Source organism: Colletes gigas, unplaced genomic scaffold, assembly GCF_013123115.1.
Source record: "Colletes gigas isolate AHSC1104 unplaced genomic scaffold, ASM1312311v1 Colletes_gigas_Sc00002, whole genome shotgun sequence".
Taxonomy (NCBI): Eukaryota; Metazoa; Arthropoda; class Insecta; order Hymenoptera; family Colletidae; genus Colletes; species Colletes gigas.
Window position 1 is genome coordinate 6,475,792 of NW_025106631.1, and position 25,591 is coordinate 6,501,382.

The window sequence follows — 25,591 nt, forward strand, 5'->3', positions numbered from 1 at the left end:
CCATCGCCTAGTCTGGATCGCTATCGCCTATGTTGCAATTTTGATAAACAAATAATATTTTATATTCTGCAGGATTACAGTAAACTTATATCTAATATAACGCACTCGCTCTTTCCTAACACTGAAATTGTACGAGTCACAGCAGATTAGGGGAAAATATTCTGTTCGTTGGAACACACTTTCTTTCGCATTATTAACGACAACTAATCCCAGAGAAATTTCCGAATAACAAAAATCTTTCAATCTATTCGTAAACTAGCATTTGGATGACGGTTTAAAAACGTTCGTTAATGGGTTCTAATTTGCGAATAAATTTACGAACAAATTGAAGATTTTTATTTATTATTCAAAATTAAAATTTGATCAGTTTCGCCCGGGTAAATTGGACACATAGTGTGAAATTTCAAAGTAGATACTAAAGTTAAACTAGAATCGCTCAAACCGTACGAAGACCAATAAAATTTATTATCGTAATAAATAGCTACATTTTACGAACTATATAAAACAGTGATTTTCTAGGACTGGCATATAGATCTTGGCAATTCATTTTTTTTTCGAGTAAACCAGGATAATTTTTCATGGTGAAATTAACCACCTTATGATGTATGGTATTATCCATCAATTTCATCTTTCTCAGTGTTATCTGTTAATCTCTTTATTCCCACTGTAGCCATGTGAACAAATTCCTAATCCCTTCAATTTAAGTGTTTACAAATTACTAATTTACTAATACTATTAAAGTACTAAAGAATATTTTTGTGCAGGTTCTTAGAATTCAATGGTTTAAGAAAAAATATGCGGCATAAAAGAGGATATCTTACGAATAAACTTCAAACACACAACTTTCTATACATATAATGGAAAAATTAAAAGTACGTTGCCTCGTCGAAGAGAAAAAGAAAGTAATTTGTAATAATGTGGGAATGAAATAGATTACAAGCACTGTTAAAGCTTTTGTTACTTTCAGCCCTGGTCACTCGTATTTTTATTGTGCACTACCATCCAAAAGCGGCTACGCCATGCGCCATATTGTACAATAACACTCGCATACTGTACAATCATTATTCGAACGGTTAAATCAGCGATAGTTGTACAAATCATTATACGAAAAATCGTTACTCCGTTAAAGTTAGTTAGCTGAATCGCAACATCGAAGCTGTACAGAGGAACATCCTTCCGTCGATCGATTAAATATAAAATCACGTGTTTGTCAACGTGTAAATTGCAAAAACGTACAAGTCGAATTTAAAACCGTCACTGGACCCAAATTTTCGCAATTTATACACGCGCCTGATGTATTATACTTACGCATATAAATGTATGATATAATGCCGTTTAAAAGTTGCAAACACTTTTCGATCTTTATTTAAACGCTGCTTCGTATTAACCTCTGTTTTAATAAACTATATAAAAACTGGATTATTTCAGTTTTTGAATATGTGAAGAGTATGGTTTACCCCTTGAATAATGTAACATTTTTTGGAGAATTTTCTAATCGCACAAACTTCATGCAACGTAACATAGACTTCTGAGTTGGAAGATATTCTATTATGTAAGACATTTTTCAATCCATAATTCCTTAACAATGTTAAATAATGAATAGGTTAATTTTAAAAACTCTGATTTCGAAATTAGTTCTTGTCACGACAATAACTTTTTGTATCTTTAAATCCTTAAAGAAATCTAGGACTAAATATACGCAAAAAAAGATTTATTTGTATCAAAGATCGAAAGATGCTCGAAACTTTTAACCAGCATTGTTTAATATAATTTAAACATTCACCTATCGTTCTTCTCACTACGAGTGGTCCTCGATTCTCGACTGCGTATACACAGGCACCGATAAACCGATGCTTCTCCCGTCGATCATTTTGTTTTAAATTACTTGCAACCTAAATCACAGGTAGGTCTTGTAGTCTCTTCGCTTCCCAGCTCGAAAACCGCGGTCGAATTTAATTCCTGAGTGTGCCTTCGGAACGTGGAGCCGAAACTGGTTTCGTTATGGCCTCCGTGGCCGCCTGCGCGTCTCTTTTGCGTCAGACGATTTCCGTTTCTCTCCAAGCTGCCCGTGGTTTCCGTTCGACAGACGCTCAAGCTTCTCCTTGTCAGATGACAGCAGAGATATTCGTTGAATCTGCGACGAAACGGGTTCTTTTACGTTTTAATTAATAACTAAACTGATGGTTATCGTCAAGAATTTTTAAATCGAATATATGGGTAACTAAAGGAAATTATTGGAATGTGAAGGGTCTCAGACCTAATCGGTTCTATACTTTGTCTAAACAAGCATACAGTTGTACTCTCTTGACTTCTATTTTAAAACGCAAAAGGCAACACACGCGTCGATGGTTTTTGTCGAGGATAGAAAACTTTCTCTTTTGGAAGAGACAGACCAACAGAAATGAATCTGAACTTTTAGTATGGTTAGAAGAATACATAAATACCGCGACAAATTTTAATTCATGTGCTTTACAATTGTCTGAAATCAAAGTTTCGATCTTATAAAAAATTTTACAGGTTTGGTCCGGTAATGTGTTAGAAAAAGGACAGTATCGCGACACTTGCCTCTTGCGGAAGGTTCCGCTAACGAAGTACAGAGCTATGGGATTTACGCAGCTGTTGACGAAGCTCAGGCAGAAGCCAAGAATCCTAAAGGCGTGCCAGAAGTCATCGAAATCATCCCTGGATGTTGGGCAAAAGTGGAACCACAGCATGAAGACGTGGTACGGTAGGAAGCAGATGACGAAGATGTACACGAAGGAGATCACCATCTTCCCTACCTAAGAAACACAGTCAATGATTTTACTCTGGTAAGCTAAAAAAATCTCAAAAAATAGATCTATTTATAATATTCACATTTTTTTATTCAATTTATGCTTCAAAATAAATTCAAAATGGACTCTGTCATCTCTAAACTAATCTGTGAAGTAATGGAATTGCTTTTCCAACATTAAACCTCTTAGTTTTATTTTCCAAATTTATTATAATAAATAGTAAGCAATAAGTCCTAGTTGCTATCACTGAATCTGTACTTTTTCAAACTTCTGAAAACTTATGAGTAGTACAGTATGTATATCGAAATAATTTGATTATTTTTAATACAGGTTAATGATGATATCGTATAGTTCAGCTAGTATTATATTTACAAAATACTTATATTGTATTTTGTTTACATTTGAAAAGTGTAAACAAACAGTCGATATTCATTTGAAATTACAAGCTACTTCCTTGAAAATATCGCTAAACTTTGTGTTCGTCAGAGATATTGTCTCCAGACCAATGTATCTACCTGTCGATAGTAGAGTGTCGAGGAAACTTAGAGTCAATACAAGAGTGAACGTTTCGGGAAAATGGATCGAGTGATTCTAGACGCGAATGAGATGTGTTCGATGAACGACATGGAAAAGGATCGTGTAGACGTTTGGGTGTATGTATTGCGGGAAGAGAGAGATTTCGCGAAGGCAAGTAGAATTTCGAGTGTTAAATCCGATCGAAAGCTTGTCGGTTGTTAAAAACGTCGAGAATGGTCGTAGAGAATTTGTGTATTTTTTTGGAAAAGTTGTAGGAATAAAGCTCGATTCAGTAATGGTTCGGTTAATTAGGAAGCAGCTATACATATATTGTTGTCTGTTAAGCAAGAAAGATCGCTTCAATTTTAATCTGGCCGATTTAAAGTGGGTCAACAATTATTATCAACGACGTACCGAGAGTTTCTCTCAGAGTTACTTTCGCGCGACAGAATAGCCTGTTTCTATCATGAAATTATAATTACCATCTTAACTGCGACAAAAGGCACGAGCAAACGAAATGGCATTGATCTAAACAGCAATTAAAAAGAATTATATACAATATAGAAGCGAATTAATTACCGATTTACAACGCTAAGTTTCTAAACATTTTAACCAGTAGAAATAGTATATTTTTGGTAAATGCAAGAAGATTCTTCCTGTCTGGTGTAATTTCCTAAATGTCAGGGAATCGATGGTTTTCAAACATTTCAAAATTTTGCAAAACAAAAATGCAGCGGCCTTGATATCCGGTGTTATCCGTGACACTATTGTGCATCGTGAAAACAGCTCTTCGAGCAACCCCGATGTTCGGTTTGCTTCCGAATTACCCAACGTAAAACGGCATCAGAGCGTGACAACGGTGATACGATGAAACTTTCCTCGATGGTTCTTACGTTCCTTTTAGGAATCCCGATTTCGAACACGTAGAAACAGGATGCGGCGAAAATAGTGATACAACCGAAAAGCGGTCGATTATTCGTCCAGAACTGAATAAAAAATTTGCAATATTACAATCTCTTCGTACAAGGTTACATTTTTTAGAGAAAGGAACACTTAGTGTGGATATAAGTAGGATAGAAAGATTGAGGGGGGTTGAAATGGGTGGCGCGGAAATGGAAAAATCGTGGAATGGAGGGAAAAGAAGAAAGTTACAGGGACAGAAAAAAAATAGACAAGATTAGACATTTTTAATATAAAGTTCCAAAGCTCGAATCTGGCAAACGTCCTAGAAAACCCTTTCAGTTATTTTCCAAGTAATAAGAAGTTGTTTCTGACCAGCTGTTATAGAAACAAACGCTCAGGGACTCCATAACGCAACTTAGGCGTTACAGTCTTCTTTTAATTATTCTGCATCCTACTCATTTTTTGAAACTAAAGTAGATTTCTATCCTTTTGGAATTGGTTCTATTTAGTGAAATCGGAGTTATAGTATAGTATTACACTATTTTAACCTCAATACCGGAACAAACAAATTAGTAGCTTTCAACATTATACACTTCTAATCAAGGATATTATTTATCTAGTAATAGATCACTTTAATAGATCACTTTAAAAACCCTCACTGTCTAATTTGGTAATCCTCACCAACCATGCATTCTCATAGATAACTATATTGTTTTACTTAACAGACGAAAGTACAAATAAGCAATTATTTAATAATAATATATAATTATTTTATTCATCACTACTTAGGAGGTTCTTTGATACAATTTTATATAGTAAAAACGCCAATTGCACCCCAGGAGAATCGAACTCACGACCTTGAAATTATTAGCAGTCGAGAAACTTATTACACTCACCACCGAGGCAACTTCTAACCCGATTGTTTTTGCTCTACTACAGTCGAGTCTATGTAGAAAAATATAAAAACGAAACATAATTTTCTTTAAGAATATTGCATAGTAAAATCCGTGTTATTATCACAGAAAATGTGAACGAAATCGGTGATCCGAATTACGCGAAAGTTCCCGTCGAAGAATTCGTTCCTCGTCTCGAAACTTATGGCGCCGCGGGGTGTCGCCGTAATACGAAGCGATTGGATGCCGCTTTTCAGTCGAAGACAATACCGGAAATCGCTACGGGTTCTCGAAGGCAATATTGCTTTCCGCGTGATATAGTAATTTATGATTAGCGTTTCTCGAAATTAGTCCGTGTTCCCACCGCAGCGTGATACTGGGGATCTTCCTCGACTCTCTGAACAAGTGTCGGTTTAATATCATTGGTCAAACTGTTACCGATCGTCCGGAGATTACGTAACTGCGCTAGTAATAGTCTGCATCGATCGTGAGAGCAATTCCAATCTCTGAACTGTAACACACTCGATAGAAACGACGAAACAAATCGCTGGGCAAAGGATAATCTTCGAAAATGGCCATGTTTATTCGTCGATGATGAAACATTTTAACATTCGTTGCATAGACAGTGGGCCATATTAAAATTGGAACAATTGGAAAAAAGCATCGTTTGTTAGTTTGCTAGTTTCTTAGTTTCTTAGTTTCTTAGTTTCTTAGTTTCTTAGTTTCTTAGTTTCTTAGTTTCTTAGTTTCTTAGTTTCTTAGACTCTTAGTTTCCTAGTTTGTTGGTTTGTTAGTTTGTAGGTTTGTTAGTTTCTTAGTTTCTTAGTTTCTTAGTTTCTTAGTCTCTTAGTTTCTTAGTTTCTTAGTTTCTTAGTTTCTTAGTTTCTTACTTTCTTAGTTTCTTAGTTGGATTCGACATTCTTTTCATTTTATTTTCTCGCCCACTGTATGCATGTATATTTAAGTAATAGATGATATTTAATTAAATTATATATCTATCTTGTAACAAAATGTCCAAAATCTTGTTTATCAGCTAGTCACATAATAGTGTAACCCTTTAATAGAAAGTTAGAAAATTGTTCTCTGTTCTACAAATAGATTTTAATAGCAAAATCTATTTAAATCGGAATTTTATTACGTACTAATTATAAATGGTTGCTATTAAATGGTATTAGATTAATTTCACTTACTTTTTTCCGTGCTTGGATCTGTTCCATACGATGACCCCCGGTGGACAACTCTCCAGGCATGTTTCTCGTGGAAAGTTCAAGATGTCGTGCCATTCCTAGATAGAATCCAGCTATCACGCAGAGCGGTATCGCATAGTACGCTAGAAACTTGAATAGCACCATCCCCCTTTGATAGCTCTCGCCTGTGAACGTAGAAAAAGAAACAGAAGATCCATGACATATCAAACTCCCGTGCGTATGACACGCAATTTAAGTTAAAAGGACGTTTCAACAAATATAGAAATCTTTCCTTCTTCTATTACACGTTTATTAGAAATCAGAAGAATACAGTCTGCGAATTTATTTGTGTGTCTGATCTGCTGGTGAAACTTTCTTCAGTCATTTTCCGTTCTGTGGTTTCAGTAGAAGTGGCAAAGGGATGTTTTTTATGGCTTTCTAGTCTACTATAATGTCTAGTGCCATTTTTCTTTAGTTCATACTTGGCGTACAGTATTTTTTAGTCATTGTGTTTAATATAAAATATTCTGAAAAGGCACCTTTGGATTATAGCTAAAATATTTTGACTAGAAATTGATGTCTTGTTTAATTGGTATTAACACGTTGACATACATGTTACCAGGACGATTTCGGAGGTATGTGTATTCACCAAAAATGATTGCAATTGACCCAGGCAACCGAAAATAATTTTTTCAGAATTATTTGAAATTTTTTTTTTCGCCGAAAAATTTCAGTAGCCACCCTTGGTCGATTTTTCTTAAAAATTCGTTTTTCATTTTTAATAAACTTGTTTGACGCTGCACGGACAAGTTGTCTAATACTTTTTTGTAGGTACCCATGAGCTCTACTTCAGAAAAAAGTTTCATTTAAATATATTCACTATTGTAGGAGTTATGGTCGTTTGAAAATTGGACCACTTTTATGGGGTTTTTCTCATTTTGCGGGGTCAAGCAGCAACTTTTCCAATATTTTTACCATTTCTACATATTCTTCACTAAAATACGCGTTGATTGCTTTTTGAAACATTAAAATCGTCCAATCCGTTCAGAAGTTATGATGTTTTAAACATACCCATGAAATTTCAGTGAAACATATCAATGTATGGTCAGACATATTTAGTAAGGAATTTTTTTCTCCAAAGGACGTAGGATTTCGGGGGTATGTCTATTCACCAAAAATGCTTGTAATCGACCCCTGCTCCTAAATATAATTTTTTTAGTATGATTTGCAATTTTTTAATTTCGTCTAAATATTTCAGTATCTACTCGAATTTTTTTCTCGGAAGTGGGTAAGAATTCAGGGGTATGTCTATTCGCCAAAAATGCTTGTAATCGACCCCTGCTCCTAAATATAATTTCTTTAGTATGATTTGCAATTTTTTAATTTCGTCTAAAAATTTCAGTATCTACTCGAATTTTTTTCTCGAAAGTGGGTAGGAATTTAGGGGTATGTGTATTCACCAAAACTGATTGTAATTGAGCCTCGCAACCAAAAATAATTTTTTCAGAATGATTTGAAATTTTTTAATACTTTTATAACGAAGCCTCAATCAAGAAATTGATGTTCTTGATTTTCGTTTTATTTTCACCTCTAGAATCTTCAATTAAAATTTTTCCCAGGGGCGGACGAACGCTATAAATCAGTCTGTAGGAAAAGTTTGAGAGCCACTCACCGAATTCTTTAGGAAAAGGACTGCAAATCACGATGCTGTGGTTGTCCCGTAATGCCACGGTGGGAACGTGAGAGAAAAGAGCTGCTGGTATCGCTAGAATAATGGCCAGCACCCAAATGAGGGATGCTGTTAGTATCGTTAACGGTTTCGCGCCCAATCCGGCGATGTGTCGACGAATGGGGTTCACGATAGCGAAGTACCTGCGATACAATAAACAAAACCGATCTCCTTTTCGCGTTAAGAAATTTTTAAACAAATCTTGATACTATGGAAGGAATTCACATTCTTCGTTTGGCACTTTGAATTGAAGGGGAACAGTCGAATCTCAACATTTTAAGTTTTGATTCTTTTTAACTTAACGTTAGTGGAAAATATTAGATAACAAGTAACAGATTTACGGAAATGATTTACCATTTTAAAAATAACAAGGTTCTTATCCTTTTTTTATATTGTTCAGAACCAATTTCGTTACATTCATTCAACACTAGGCTGCGGATCTTTATGCAAATTCATATTCTCATTAATAGAATTAATGAAATGGGAGCTTTGTGTAATAATTCGTATTTTACTTTTTGCTTATTAAATACATACTGTAATTTTCTGAGAATTAAAATTTCCCATAAATACATAAATATTCGCAGTCTATTTACCACTTTATTTACACGAATGCTCATAAATTTCTGAATATCAGCCATCGTGACGCGGGCACGTAAAAAATTCAAGTTTTCAGAAAATTAACGCCCGCTGGTTTCATTCGTTTTGTTCGGATTACTGATTGGATGGTCGAAGAACCAGCAGATTGCTCTATTAATGGGGCCGAACTTCGACGAAGTTACGGGGGGCTACTCTCCGCCGCTAAAGCAACAATTTACTCGGTCGTAATTGAATTTGACAACTTACCTCTCGGCCGATAACGCGGTCAGAGTGAAAACTGAGACACCGATCGAAATATCCTTGGCGCACTCCGATAATTTGCAAACTGCCAGGCCCCACGGCCACGACTCGATCGTGTAGAGGATCGACGTGAACGGCACACACGTCACGATTACCTGAAACGCGGGGAAAACGTCAGAAAATATCCACGACGTCGCGCCACAGCAAATGCTTTGCATTTACATTGCACCGCGGGGCGTTTCGGTTTTATTGCAACCGACTTTGAAGCCATTTCGAAATTGTGGCCGGCGAAAAAGACACCGTAAACTTGATCGATTTAACACTTCATGGGGTCCGAACCGTACCGCGATCAATTAAAAATTAACCGTATTGGTAAATACACTGTTTAGTAAATGGTAAAATAAAATTGGACACATTACTAGCACGGACTAGGTATTAAAGCAAACCTTATCTGAATTTATAAACAGTCTTCGCCGAAATACGCGTTGTTTGCATTTTGAAACACTAAAATCAGAAGTTATGATGTTTTAAACATACGCATGAAATTTCAGTGAAACATATCAATGTATGGTCAGACATATTTACGGTAAGGAATTGTTTTCTCCAATGGACGTAGGATTTCGGGGGTATGTCTATTCACCAAAAATGCTTGTAATCGACCCCTGCTCCTAAATATAATTTTTTTAGTATGATTTGCAATTTTTTAATTTCGTCTAAAAATTTCAGTATCTACTCGAATTTTTTTCTCCAAAGTGTGTAGGATTTCGGGTGTATGTGTATTCACAAGAAATAATTGTAATTGACCCCCGCAACTGTAAATCATTTTTTCAGAACGATTTGAAATTTTTTTTTCGTCGAAAAATTTAGACGTCTGCTTTCTGTCAATTTTTCTTTAAAGTTTATTTTACTGATTTCTAATGTATACAATTATATTAAAATACTACAGTTTCCGTATGAAAATTGGTTTTATATGTCTGATTGAATCAACGAAAAATATAGTGAAACAACACCTAACAATAAATCACTAATTATTTTCATATACAAATCTATTCACAGATTTTTAAAAATATACATAATTAGATTGAATTACAATTTCTGTATAAAAATTGGTTTTACGAAAAATAAAGTCAAACAACACATAACAACAAATCACAATTAAGAATTATTTCTACCCACAAATCGACACACAGTTTTTGTAAAAATATACAAAATTCGATTAAAATACTGATCTCTGTATGAAAATATTGAATTGACAATAGATTTCCATCTATTGAAATAATAATAATAGTCAAGCACGTCTGGGTTTAATCAAAAACCTTTCCTTCACCAGGTGATAGTGAACCCGACCCAATATTGTACACATTCCCCATTCATTGGCCCATATTTTTCGCTCGAATATAAATTACGCGTCGACCTGGCTAACGCCGTGTACCAAACACGCGATCGAATCGAACACACGCCGTGTCAATTAACAATTTAATTCAATACTGGTTTCCGCCGCAACACTGAAACTCTATTGATGCTCGGGTCAAATATCTCCAGTTTGTCCGAGCATACGTTCGCCAGGTTTAGTAAAATTTGCACTCTCGGGGCATCGTTTGCCACAGATTTATTTCCGTCATTCCGCAGTCGTACAAATTGCACCGTCGACAAATGCCACGCGTTCAAATTTTCCGATCGGTAAATCCGCGACGAAGGGAAGTTTCTTGCAACGGACCTGCCTGCCACTTTTATTCCCTCGTAATCACGAAATTACGGAGCGGTTCTGCGCTCAAAGGCTGGTTCCACGCGTCGATCGCCAACGCGAGTCATTTATAAAAGACTAACAACGAACATCCACGACGCTACCGACGATAATTTTGCTGAAAATTTGCAAGTTCGCAGAGCAACTCAAATTTAACGAGCGAAATTAATCTTAAAAGTTTCGTGCGTTTAATCTGGAAAACTGTTATAGATACAGGGGAGCTTTGCAAACAAATCCTTTAGACTCTTTAACGTCATATAACGCAAAATTTTCGCCGGTGTAATAATATTTATAAGGAAGTTAAGAGATTACTTTTAACGTCTTTATTCCGACAGTTTATTAATTTTTGACTTTCTGCACGCCCGCAAAATTGTAACAATTGGTGAGAAAATTCGGAGTTTTAGAGCAATTGGACGAAGTTCTACAATTTTAGAAACTGATGAACATTCAAAATTCGATGTTTGAACACCAAAAGTGTTAAAATTTTTGTAATCATTGACTTTGTTTATTTGTATTTTAGTACCTGCTATTGTCACCCCAATGAAGAATCTATTTTCATTTTTTTTGTTTGACTAGATTCTAGAGTTTGTATTATTTTGATTTGAAAAGATTTGTACACATTGCCGCAGAAAGGACTAAAAATTACGCGTTTTATAGTACAATTTGAATCGATAAAAGCAATAAAAGTGTTTGAAATGTAAAAGCTGTGCTAATATAGTGTCTCGCTTTTGTTTCAGAGACGGAGGGTCATTTGTTCCTTACCAGAAGGTCCCCCAAAGCCAAAGAGAGGACGTAAGTGTTCGGGATATTTCTCATGTTGGCGTGACGCAGCAGGGTGAGCACGAGAATTCCGTTTCCAGTTACTCCCACCACCAGAATTAATATAAATACTACAGGTACGATGTAGGTTTCCGGTCGCTGGTCATACGGAACGTAACTATCCTCGTCGTCGTCGTCGCTTCCCCTCATACTCGGAAATGACGTCGCGTTCAGCATCGCCGCCATCTGCAAAAAAAAGTAATCGTTTCCTTTTTCTGAATGTTCCACTAAGGCAGACTCTGGACGCCCACGCAATGGGTCTAATTTGAAATTTAGCAGTTGGAATAAATTTCGACAATTTGACAATTTCTGTCATTATATGAAATGGTACAATCGACGAATTTTGCGTGCAAAGATAACGATTTAAAATTTCACTCTTCTTATCTACATGTTCAGTGATAAATATTACTCTTCTATTATTATTTTTTTTTTTTTTTTTTTTTGAAAGTGCTCCTAGAAATTTTTATTTGCAATCGTTACTTTGTTTCTGCTTCTTGATTCTTAATTATTACCTGCGTTATTTTGTACTAGTCTCGTGTTAAAATATTTTATTTTTTAATTGACTGGTTCTTAATGGTAAATGTATTGAGTAAATTGTCCTGAAAAATTTTATTTTAGATTTTTCCCCTTTGACAAGGACTTCATTATTCTGCTCGTGGAATCGAAACGTATCGAAATGTTATTTTGCGTTATAAAAACAAGATGGAGCCGTATCAATGGCGTAAATATCCAATGACATTTACCCGGCTACGAGTCTTTCAATTAATTTACTAACCGCGATTCAGAACAGGTTCAATTTTATTCATGAATCAAAGCCCTTAATGGTTGCAATGAGGTTAGACCTTCGTGGCGAAGATAAATTGCTCGGCGGCGCTGAAAAACAATCTGCACGGTGGCGATGGCAAGCCACCACCCTGGAGCATGTAACACTAAATATGTACTGCATTTCCGACGAATATAGCTTCCGCGCCATTATTATATAACCAACAATGGCCGCGTTAAAATTAATGGCAGTGCTACGCGATAATTTACATCAAGTGCGACACACGTTTTGTACGGTCACATTTTTTGTTAAAATTCCCTCTTCTCTGGACAAAACCATTTAAAATTACGTGAGATATTAACTCATATTACGACACTATTGCACGCAGAGTTTTACAAAATTTCGATCAACTTTGCAAGTTTTATACACCTTTATCGAAAGTTTATTTAGCAAAACAGAAATTTCTACTGGAAGTTACGAAGTATAAAAGAAATGGTTAAGAACTAATAATATTTTAACTAATAATAATTGCATTTTGTTCGTGGACAAAAACTTTCTTTTTATCCTCAATTCGAACAAAGTCATAGCTGAATTGCACGAATGAAGAAATAGTAAAATGGGAAACTGGGATTGTTGGTATATACATACACGTTTTTGGATTTAGAAATCATGTGTATAACGTGGATAAGAATTTAGTAGATATAATAACGTTGATCACTCCTGAATGTTTCTATTAATGCTTAAAAAGAAAGTTCTATTCCATCGTTCGCTAACCGTGAAACTGTTCGTGGCGCGTTCGTTAAATTTATTTCCTGGAAAGTGGAGATCACTCCAGAATAATGTTCGTCACTCGTACAGATTTCCCTACCAAAGGATTTTTCTACGCGTCAAATTTTTCGAAACCTGTTGATTTGTATTATTTTTTATCGCCGAACGATCCACGACCATCGAACAATACGACAATTTTTCAGTATTTGGAACTCGCGATCGGCTCACCGTCGCACCTGAAATTGGAGAAATATTTATAAAAGGACTGTTCGTCCAAAAAATTCCAGCGACCAATGAAATCACTTGCGATTATATTATTTTCAACGATAACGAAAATTATGCACGATGGTTACGCGTTGAATTTTAACATTCATAAGGGTTTAATAAGAACGATACGTCGTTGTTGCACTAAATATTAAAAAATTAAAATCAAACGAAAGGGAGAAATTATAACCATAGGTATATACGTTAGATACAAAGGCAAGGTATAAGATTACATATTATTATCAATTTATCCTTATTAAAGTAATTAATTCGACCTTCATTTTTATTATAAAGTTTGCAAATTCTGAAGCGAAATATCTTTCTTTTTCCGTGTTAGTATCCTTACGCTGCTTTAATTAAGAAACACAATATCTTCACAAATATATTAATTAATGTATCTATAGAGTACGAATTTTTTAAAATCAGCAGAATTAAAATAATTAAAAAAACTAGGATCGAAACGGCAAACTATACATTTTAAAGAGCTTTTTATTTATAATTGTTGATTTTAGAGATGGAGAATATGTTTATTGAACATTAATTGTTTTAAAAGAAAAAGCATACATATGGAAAAAGTTAATTCTATATTTTCGATTCATTTATATTAGTCGTATAGTAATCAGTATGAACGATCAAATGTGTCCGACTATTACTCGATGTTTCTACTTAGTATTTCTAAACATCGACTGTGGTATAGTATTATCAATTTTCTGTTCATTCAAAAATAATACCAATACACTTTACCTTATTGTCTGAATATTTTTATTATTACATTTAACATTGAAATCGAAAGACGAAGGTAGTAAGAATTAAAAATTGAAAATACATGGTTTTCTACGTTTCATCTCGTATATTACTATTAAATGAATTTTTTCTTTCCTTTCTCAGTAAATTTTGCATTTCGTATCGCGACGTATTTATTTTTGTTCCTAACAAGACAAATCCATTTCGAATATATTGTTGCGCGCGTTTTCTTAATCCCTTGCGTAAAATCCTCGACTTACAACGCGACACGGTGACTGTTGACTCGCGAGTTGAAAAGCGCCCATTACAAGCGAACAAACTGAAAAAATACGCGTCGCGTGTGTCGAACTCGGGAGGTAAATTTTTTCTCTTCATAAAACCGTAGCTCCATGCTGGCGCGTGACAATTCTCGCAGTCATTGACGCTTGCCGAGAAATTACATCTTGAAACCCTCCCCCTCCGTCTCGACGTTTTAATATCATTCGCGACGGTGCCGCGCAAATCCAATTTATACTCTTTAAAAATAGAAAACCCCGGCCGGAAGAAAAATGGATCTCTGCGCGGGCGACGGTCCGGCGCGTTTCTTCGAAATATCCGTCGCCGGGGAAGTATCTCGCAGCCTTTAAACGCTATATACCGGGTCGCGAGCTCAATTAGACGCGCCGTATACAATTTTATTTGTAATACCGGGAACACGGCGGGCGGGCGCGCGTAATTCGATTTAATTTTCATTCGATTTGGTCGTCGCGCGACGAATCTTTCGATACGAAAAAAAAATACACAAGCGAGCGGAGAAACGAGGGTGAGAAAACAAACAGAATAATACGGAGTTTATACATAGAGGAAAAGTCGCGAGCCATATAATTTTGTAACTTTGTCTCCGGACTTCATTTTATTTCTATCTCTCTCGCCTCGAGCGTACTCCATTTTATCCAATCTCATTTCGCCGTTTATCATTTCCTTTCATATTTTCTATTTTATACTCTCCAGCAACTTATTCTTAGCATTCTCGTGGTTAGGTTCATGATAGTATTAGCATGTATCTATTTTTATTTTCATTTCGTTTGCCCGCAGCGCACTTTACTTTATTCCATTTTATTTTCGTTTCTCTTTATTTTCTACTCGACGCTTTTTCTAACTTATTCTTACTGTTCTCGAGGTTAGGAAATAACATTAAGCAAATATATACCTTTCTTTTTGTAAGTTTCTCTTATCAATCAATTTTAATTTCTTAATGTTTATAAATTCGATAAAGATATTTAGTATTCTCGATATGTTTCTTAGGCAAAAATCTAACTAAATGGCGTTATTCAAATACAATGAATATAATAATTTAAACTTGATGCTGTTTTCGGATATCGTTTATCATCAATGGTATTTTGTATTTTCTCGAAACGATAGCAAACTATACATTTTTCCAGTATAAATATTTGGTACTATTTTTGTTAGAAAAAATCAATTTTGAAACTGTACAGTATAGAAAAGTATAATATTTAAAAATTATCCGAATTCGATCTGTAGAACGTTATCTATCATTTTACGGGTATGGATGGCACCCTTTGTCGGGAAAAATCTGCCCATCGATATCGAGCTCCCCGATAGCGAATCGTAGCGCAACAAAAATTAATCATATCTATCACGAGGCTACGCGACCTTTCCGCCGCTCTGAATTGGAACGGGCACTCGGAATCGACAGCTCGAAACGTTTGTCGGGAATTATTTGCCTCAAGAATATTCATGGACGCGGCTCAGAAGCTGCCTCATACATCGCATAACTTTTCCATTTCAATACTCTTTTTCCAATGCATATTTTTTCACGATATCCTGACCGTGCCCCGATTTATTATATCGTCGATTAAACGCACACAAAACGATATCGATTACTGTTTGACAACGCCGGCTGGTTAAATATCGAAGGGTTATTTTTGTTCGTCTGTGTTACATCGTACGAAACATTGTTCTCTCATTTGCTTTTCTCTCTTTATGGTACAGACCGTATTCGTCTGTCAATTTGTTCCACCGATGCCTTTCCTACGCGATATCAACTACGCTACTTTAAGTTTCGAACAACGCGAAATTCCGGAAAAAAATGGTAAAAAGAATATGTTTATACTTCGAAGCGTGAAAAAATAACTTTTTTAGGTTTTGAAAGTTCACTGCCGCGGAAATTTCATACAGTTTCAGAATGTATGCGATCTTTTTTATTGTTTAGATTTACAGCTGAGGAAGTTCTACCGTTCACACGGAATATTCGACTGGAACAACAAATTTTACACGTTTTTATATATTTCTGGAGCGCACGATAAAATTCTGAAAACCATATATTGTTGTCGTGGAAAAAACTTGAAAGGAGACCTCTTTCGAGCCTCCTGGGCTGGATGCTCCTCTTAATTCTAGATTTATGAAACCCAATTCGACACTTTTCAGATTCTATACTTAAAATTTTCTAATTTATTTTATTTGATTGTCTGTTTTCGTCTTACACATCGAACCTCTCTCTCTCTCTCTCTCTCTCTCTCTCTCTAGCTATCGAGTCGTGACGTACTGTTTACTATTTACTACGAGCACGAACGGTCAACGACCTCGCTATTGCCATAGTGAAAGTTCATTGTCCTCGCGACGTAAACAATGAAAGGTAAACAAACGCTTCGAAACCTTATATCTCCAGATCTAATTGCGATTTAATTAATTTATAATTAAAATATATTTCATTTTGGTTTATTTTAGATTCAAATTACATTTCATTCGTCTGTACCAAAAAAAAATTAAACTTTCGATCAATTCATGTTTATGAAACCTCCATTTATTTCTAATTCTAGAAAATTAGTTCTGACACCGTGATGTTAGGATAGTGGAGTTTAGAGGATGCCTCCCTAAGAAACAGGACAGTGTTTTAGAAGCAAATATTGCCGATGTTTCCATCCATTTCCGCGCTATCAACGTTTTAATCCAAACTCTAGGCCATCGATATTGTCAACAATCGCGGTACTTGTCTCCGCAAACACCGATCCATGCATTTCGTCGACAAATTTTCCGCTCAAACAGAAAAGAAGGAGCGCGAGGGCACTGATGGCAACGATTCCATTATCGCGCGTTCGCTCGTGTCACGGTTTCTTTTAATTTCTGCGTATCAAACATTTCTATACAATTATAATTAAATGCGATTCAGTAGACGGAACAAACAAACTTATAATTCGATTTATGCAATCTATCGACCGTACATAGAAGATTAAATCGCCTAAAATTTTTAGAAATTCCAAAATTATAATTTTATTCGTTTACCTAGATTATCATACGTTATATGTATTTCCGTCATATTTGTGTCGCTCCGCGAGTATTACGATTATTCATAACTATTTCGAAACCGTCCGATTACCTCGTCGAAATGCGAGAATGTTAAAATGCTGACAGAGGGAACAGGAGGTGAGCATTCGTAAATACAACGGGACGGGATGCAATTAAATGTAACTTTTAACAACAATAAATCCGCAATATCGCCGCGTTGGAAATCACGTTTGCGGTGCCGGCGTCCGGACGTCCGTAAAAATACGCCTGTCATTTACATATTCCGTTTGAACAACGCACGGCGAACGGACTTGAACCAATTCCGACGAATGGCGGTCGAAAAATGAGGGATTTTAATGCGGTCGCGCATATTCATGCGAACTTAAATTCAATCCTGACAACGTAACGCAATTGCAAAACCTCTCGATTCCTCTCCCAGTCTGTCGTTTCTTTCTCACCAAACGTCCTGTTTCAGCACCCACAGGAGGATTTGAAATTTTATTTTTCCCCCGAAAAATTTCAACACCCCCTTGTCGATTTTTCCTAAAAATTAGTTTTTCATTTTTACTACATTTGTTTGCCACCCTATAGAAAAGTTGTCTAATACTATTTTGTAAGTATCCATGAGCTCTATTTCACAAATAAATTTCAATGAGATATCTTCGCTATTGTAGGAGTTATGGATGTTCGAAAATTGAATCACTTTTATGGGGGTTTTTCTCACTTTACGGGGTTTAGGAACCGGTATTCGAATATTCCTGGAATTTCTACGTATTCTTGGCCAAAATACGCTTTGTTTGCCTTTTGAAACATTAAAATCCTCCGATCCGTTCAGAAGTTATAGCGTTTTGAACATACACATGAATTTTCAGTAGAACGTCCAACGATTAGTCAGACATGATGTTTTCGGTAACGAATTTTTTTCTCGAAACTGCGTAGGATTTCGGGAGTGTGTCTCTTCACAAGAAATAATTGCAATTGACCCCCGCAACTGAAAATAATTTTTTCGGTACGATTTGAAAAATTTCAGCAGTTAAAAAATTTATTTATTTATAGGAAAAACCCTTTGGTATACATACAAGATACATTGATGATAATACAAACTTAAATTAAATACAGTTAATTGTGAAATAGAGTTGGAGATATACAGTGTGTGTTGCGAACTCTGTTCGTTCAAATGTCTTCAAAATGTTCGAGACAAAAATTAAATGGTTTTTAGGGACAGATAATCTTTGCTGTAATTTTTATATAGATGTTTGTTACTGTGTTTCGTGTTGTAGAATCCATCTCTGAAATGGGCAACGGGACACACTGTATAATAATTTCAACGAACCGACCGCAAGCCAGGCACGTAACTGCCATATTTGTTTCGCGAAAAGCACTTCTAGGAAACGAGATTTCAACTCAAGAGGGTTAATCTGTCCGGATGTCTCTGAGATTCGGCGTTCGCGTAGATCTATGACAAGTTAATCCTGTTGAGAGTCGACGTTGGAAATCCTAGATTTCTGTGTTCAAATTGGAGCTGGGAAGTTTCCCTCTTCATAAAATTCCAGCGACGTATTTTTACAGTCCCGTCGTGATCCTTATACGAGTTCCGAGATCGTTTAACTTCCTTCTAACAGCGTCTCTGGATATCAAAAAATGTCAACGTTGAAACGATTTCGCTGGCGCGTAAGAATCACCATTCGTAGAGAAATTTTTCTTCCCGCGAACCCGATAGAAAAATAACCATAGACGTATTGAAAAATCCGAAAACATATTATACGCGATAAACTATTTAACTCTATAGCTTGAATTCACTATTGGATCTATGAAAAAAGGTTTTAAAGTAAATGGAAACGTCACCTTTGTATCATATTAATTGTAATTAATTGTTTTTAATTTTAACTGATCGGGCCATTCGAAAGAATACAAAACGCTAAACAAGGTCCATACTTTTCATTGTTGTTGTTGGTGTTATTTTAAAATTATTGGAAAATTATTCAGAATATCTGGGAAGAAATAGAATCGAGAAAGAGTAACAAATCTGTCAAAAATTCTGTAAATATACGTGGAAGTTCAATTTTGTGAGTTATACTGTTTTTTAGGCTGCATTGCTCCTTTATTTTCATTTATATTTTACAAGAATTTGCTATCGATTTATCTGTAATATTATAGAAACACTTTTCTCTTATGAAATCGGAAATAAAATTTGGTTAGAAAGTTTAACGCCAAAGGGTCTTCGAGGTTCTAAATACGTTCATTCTTTGCTTTTTAATATGACAGTCTTCAACGACAGGAGGTTACTTCCTAACTGGCTGGTGCTTGAATCAACGAGAAACTTCATCGTGTCTTTGACAGTGGAAACGCAACTTTTCCAATTGACGATGAAATCCGAAGTTCTGAATCGAACGTCATGCCCTGGGCAAGTCTGCGAACGAGTGCTATCGAGCAAACAGCGCAACTAATGTCGCGAGTCGAACGACGATTATTGTATTTGTTGTACTGTGATTATTAGTTAAATTCGATACGAGAGGAATCCATAACGAAAATTCGTCGACGTTGTGTGGAAATCCTTCTTTATAAACTTTTAAATAATTAGAGATTAAAGAACTGTACAATTCAGTTAGTTTCAAAGTGGCGAGAGTCCATTTGTGACTTTGAAAAAACGATATTAGTCAAGTTCATTGTCAAAAGAACTCTATTCACTGACTTTATCAGGATTTTTCGACCGATGGAAACGCAATTCATTGTTTAGAAACAAAGGAGAATGGACTAACACCGCTTTAAAAATAATCCACATATACAGGTACTCCCGCTGGTATTGGTACGCTACAATGGCGATTGACTTCCCAAAAATGGAGAAAAAAACTTGTTTCTTTTGTATTTGATCGAGTAATAGAATATATTTTTAGTTTAAAATTAACTTGAACCATTGTTTTTGAAACTGGTATAAATCCATTTTTTCATGCGTTGAAAAATTTAAGAGGTCGTGTTTGAATAAATTAAAAAGAGAACTTGTCTTATTTTATGAATAAAATAACAGTATTATTATTATTAGACATACAGAAAGTTTTTGATAACAATACTAGCTCTATCAAAAAATAAATTGGAGCATTAATATTAAAAAAAAAACTACTTCGTAAATAGAAACAATACAGTGTGCAATTTATCTGGTAACAATAAATAGAAAGAACTCATAAGAGACAAGTTTCTTTTCATTTATAGAAAATCCCCATTATAGTGTATCAAGTGGGAGTAATTATATACGAAAGTTGTTAACGAAATATTTCGTTTTAACAAAAGTTTTGCCGAATTATAATTTCAAATGGAGTTTGTTAGACGAGGAAAAGCTTGATTTTCGGCAAATCTGCACGCAAACCGAGCAAATGCGTCTCCAAAATCTGGGGAAAAGTACGACGAAAACGACTGTTCCCGGGAAATTTCCGTGGATAACTTTTCAAGAATTCGCCATGACGGTTTCTCTCGAACGATCCTCAAACCGTGGGGCAATAATTACGGAGTCGTTTGTGTAAGATTTAATTGGAGCATCAGGCTGACGTTTCGCGTTATGGTTTTCAGACGAACCTCGGCGCCTCGGGGAAAATCGCAAAAATCGTAGAATTGAAATCGACGATGGAATTCCATCGCAACTGTCGCGATAACATGAAATTCTTCGCCCGAACGAGCGTAGAATTTGTCAATCAGCCGACGAACGCACCCGGCTAACTAGGTTTTCAACGACGACGCAACACCCTCCGCGTATCCAGTTCTCGATTTCCATATCAATTTAAAATCAAACGTTTTTATCGTCATCCTCGCGATTACATATCTCCGCGTTCGTTGAATTTTTAAAGAACGTGCGTCGAGCAGCGAAATACACTCTGCCAGCGGACGTTGGCGGGAATTTCGAGCAAACCACAATATACAGCAACGTCCTAAATGCTCGACGAAGACACGGAGATTTCTTGAAATTCACGCGTCGCGACGTTTCACTGTAGTTATAATACAATTTAAAATTCCGCGGGATGAGAGGCCTGGGTTCTGGCACGATACATAATGGAGAAGTATCGGGGAAATGGTTTGCCGCGCAAAATCCCCCCGATTTAAACTCACTGGACCCTTTTCTTGTGGTGATTTTTAAAAGACTTCAACATTCTCCGTTTCGTCGTGAAAGGATACTTAAATGACCCGATTTCGGGGTTCGAGTATATATTATTACAATAATTCGACAGGGAACCGGATACCTCGCTGCAGATCGGATTTTATCGATTGCTATAATTCACTCTTCATCACCGAGATTGTCTAGAACAGCGTCTCTCTAGCTTCTACTTTTTCTTTTCCTTTGCAAATTACCATCAACGATTATACAGAGCACGATATATTTTTTTTAATGAGAAAGAGTAACCAGATTGCTCTTGAAACAACGAAGGTATAACCTTCATGGGGATTTCTAGGTCTTAATGAAACGGAACGGGGAACGAAACATCTGCGTCTCGAGAACGACGAGGATAACGCTGGTCATTTCCCAACTTGATTTCCTTTTACAAATGGGTCGCTCCGGCGAGGCTATTTTTTTTTATTTCATCTCGCCATTTGTCCCCCGGCGTCATTCTCCCGCCATAAATTCTATTCACAGCGTACACGGACAGCCAATGCGCGACAACGGTGCTCGCCAAACAATGAACATCTATTTCCCCCTTTTTGCGTTTTCCTAATCGCGTAGCTCCTTCGCCCCCGCGACCTCGTCTGGCGTTTGAATGGCCGACGACACCGGGGAAAATGTGAAAAATGGGAGGGAAACGTCAGCGATGCACAATTTCTGCGGCCAATTTCACCTAACAACTTCTTACATCAGAGTTAAGGTCTTGATTCTCACCACTAATGGCTGAACGTCTCCGTTTGAATAACAATCATTATACGCGAGGCATTAAAGCATATTGGTTTATTAATTTACTAATATACCGGTCATAGATTATCTCACGGTAAAATAAATTGGAAAATGTGGAATAAAATTTATTCGTATGCCAAAGTAGCAAAACAGGATCTAGTATTACGAAGAGAGGCTTTGGTATGGTCTGCTTAGCGTGTTCACGAAAGTAGGATTCCAGAAAAATTATGTATATCGCTCGGTGAGATTTATCGCTTGTTGGGTGGTTTTATAGCGGCCATAATGGCGCAAATAAATAACAGATTCAACAGTTTTTATTATATAGTGTTCCAAGTAATCCTGAGACGATGTCGAAAGGCTGTAAATTTTTCTTAATTTACTGTTCGGTGCAATTTTAAGTTTTTCTTTGTTAATTTTTCTCTGTAAATTCGCTGCATTATTTTTCCACGATTAATTACGAGGATCCTAGCACGAATTCAATTCAATTTTATTACGCTGACCGAATAAGAAAACTTTCGAGACAAAAGTTAATCAAGGATCGATTTACAACAGATTGCAATAATAAAAATTAGCAAAAGATATGTTATTTATGTTGTTTATTTTGAACATCGATCGATGTCTTATTGGAAGTTTGATTATACTTAAACAATAATAATTACAAACAATAAGGGGGCTACAAATAACTTTTGCTAAACTTCAGGAATAATTTCAATCCATTTAAAATCAAAATATAGTATTCTATGAGAATTCTTTGCTCTTTCGTACATTTCAGATTAACTATAATTGAAAGAGGTCGTTTATCATGAAATCTTCTTGGTTAGTTTTTGTAAATCCCGTGAACTTCGAGACCAAGATCCGGGTGAATCGGAGAATCATCCTTTTCCTCGGTTCCAAAAACTTTTTCGACTTTCATCGATCGAATGACGGCTACTTTGACGTGGAAATTCCATTAATTATGCTATTAGCGAACGACAAAGAGTTGTAATTTATCGACGGGAGGGAACTTATGTCCGAGTAACTGGATTCGGAAACAATCACGCGGAAATTAAAGAGGACCCGCTGGCGCGTAATGTATTTAAGACAGAATAAAAAGGATTGATTTATCGTGAAATATGTTCAAAGCGAATTTCGCATGCTCCTGGAAATATGGCGGCTTCTCGATAGCACTCGAGGGAAACTCGATTACGATCAAACGATCGTTAGATTTTTCCCACGAATTCGTTCCAGATAATTTAACGCATTATTATTCGTTCAATTTGTACATCCTTTATGGAAACATAATTATAGGAATCCTTTATAGAAACGATACAAATATTTTAAATAACTGTTTCCACAATTTTATTATACGAATTCTAAAATATCTGTTCCACGGAAATTATTTTTAGAATGTTTCTAATAGTAAAAATCGTCCTTAACAACGAATGTTCTTTTAATAGAAATTTTTAAATAACTGTTTCCACAATTTTATTATAAAAATTTTAAAATATCTGCTCTACTGAAATCATTTTTAAAAAGTTTCCAATAGTAAAAATCGTTCTTGACAACGAATCGTTCTTTTACTCAAAATATATAAGTTGCAATCGAATTTTAAAGTATTTACTTTACCAGTACAATTTACTTTTAATAATTATCATTACAATTTATATTTTCCGTTTGAAAGAATATCCATTCTTACGGATAATAGTCTTTCTTGTTAAAAACTTTAATATCTGTTCTTGTGCGACGGATACTTCGAAATTAATATTATGAAAATGTTTATGGAAGAAGTTATTTCGAAACTTTTCTTTAAATTCGAGAATTATGAAATGGAAAGCGTGCAGGAAATATTACGGATAATATACAACACATATCCACGTTTATATATGATTTCATTCACGGATCGAATACCTGAATAAAATTCTATAGATCGAGGATTAATTCGACATGAAATAAAAGTTTTTATTCTTTTGTAAAATCTATTTAAATTAAAAGTTGTTCCGTAAGACCGTGTATTTATCAGCTCCTGTCGGAATTTATAACGCGAGGGTTCTTTTTTTTTTACAAAAAAGTTCCATTTAAGCCCGGCGAATAGAACTAGTTAAAAAAGTTCCGCGCAGTTTGGTTTTCGGATTTGAAAGTTTCTGGTAATATTTTATGCTCGTTAATTAGTTATTAGTATAGAGAGTCGCGTAGCCTATAGACCGATTACCGACACGCTCTGTTATCAATTGATTGCGCTGTCTGATTCCACTATTAACTGCGGATAATCATCGGTCTTCGACAAGCTCTCTGGATGATATCACATTGACACAATCCGCCACATATAGGATTTAGCAGTATTATTGCAATGGTCGCTCTGTACAGAATTAATTTGCATATTGCAAGTGTCATTGTTTTACTTGAGCGCATCAAATAACTTTTCATTTCGTTAATAGCTGGTTTTGTTAAACTAAATGTGCTGTAAAATTGATACAATTTTTAAGATCGATCAAGCCTGTATTTCTCAAAATACGAAAAATAAGTAATTTCTTATGTTTAAAAAAGGACGACTGTATAATTTTCACTATTTATTAATATTTTTAGCTTACGTAGATTTTAATAAAACTATTGGAAAGTAGACTTGTTTTGTACCATTCTTTTCACTTTGTGAACAATTCACTTTTTTTTAAAGAAAGGCTATTCTTTCGAATTTCTTTCTCCAAATAATCAAAATAGAGTATTGTACAAAATCTAGATTTTTGTATTGTATGCGGTGACCCTAACTATTATAACCAGAATAAAAAATGTTACGAAATGAGAATTATTAAAAAAAAAGTTTTCGTTTATGACTGAAACTTTCTCTCTCCAAATAATCAAAATAAGGGAACATTGTACAAAATCTAGATTTTTTTATTGTATGCAGAGAACCTAATTATTACAATCAAAATAAAAAATGTTACAAAATGGAAATTATTTAAAAAAAAGTTTTCGTTTATGACTGAAATTTGTTCTCTCCAAATAATCAAAATGGAGTATTGTACAAAATTTAGATTTTTGTATTGTGTGCAGTGACCCTAACTATTATAACCAGAATAAAAAATGTTACGAAATGAGGATTATTTACGAGAAAGTTTTTGTTCAGAAATGACCGAAATTCGTTTCAGTTTGCCAGGAATATTTAACGTGAAGGGAAGTCCGACAAAGAATATTTCTTCGTACACGGTCTCGTATTCGATAAAAGTTAGTTTGAAAATTTGTTTAGAATGCGTGCGATTCGCTGTATCTTGGCAGCTTGTTGGCCCCATCGCTCACTATTTCTACTTGCGCTGAAGTTCGTAAACATTGTTGATGGCACGGTATTATCTGCTTTAACTGTTTGAAACTAGTTAGAAGGCAGTAAGGCCGACGGAAAACAGATAACTCTATAGCACCATTAATGTTTGCAAACGCCATCCCAAGTAGAATTAATGACTAATGACCCAGACGCGTTAATCAACTTGTACAAATGTATACCCAATAGTTCGCGTATAACTCACG

The 25,591-nt window shown here is 35.4% G+C and overlaps 1 protein-coding gene across 1 annotated transcript; it reads right to left on the reverse strand.

Moving 5' to 3' along the window:
* Positions 1 to 1,881: 1,881 nt before the first annotated feature.
* LOC122400623 (neuropeptide CCHamide-2 receptor-like) lies at positions 1,882 to 14,423 on the reverse strand. The gene is made up of 7 exons (XM_043402169.1): positions 14,365 to 14,423; positions 11,346 to 11,541; positions 8,846 to 8,994; positions 7,946 to 8,145; positions 6,277 to 6,458; positions 2,566 to 2,780; positions 1,882 to 2,134 (listed from the first exon to the last, which is right to left on the reverse strand). The coding sequence occupies exons 1-7, from the start codon at positions 14,421 to 14,423 to the stop codon at positions 1,882 to 1,884; spliced, it is 1,254 nt and encodes a 417-aa protein (XP_043258104.1).
* Positions 14,424 to 25,591: the final 11,168 nt, after the last annotated feature.

What these genes read in the sequence shown, in the direction of transcription:
- LOC122400623 (XM_043402169.1), bottom strand. Translation starts at nt 14,423, where the DNA reads ATGATATTAAAACGTCGAGACGGAGGGGGAGGGTTTCAAGATGTAATT. An exon ending in GATGTAATTTCTCGGCAAGC is followed by an intron (nt 11,542 to 14,364) that starts GTCAATGACTGC and finishes TATGAGGGGAAG; the next exon opens with CGACGACGACGACGAGGATA. An exon ending in AGATCCAAGCACGGAAAAAA is followed by an intron (nt 2,781 to 6,276) that starts GTAAGTGAAATT and finishes TGTGTTTCTTAG; the next exon opens with GTAGGGAAGATGGTGATCTC.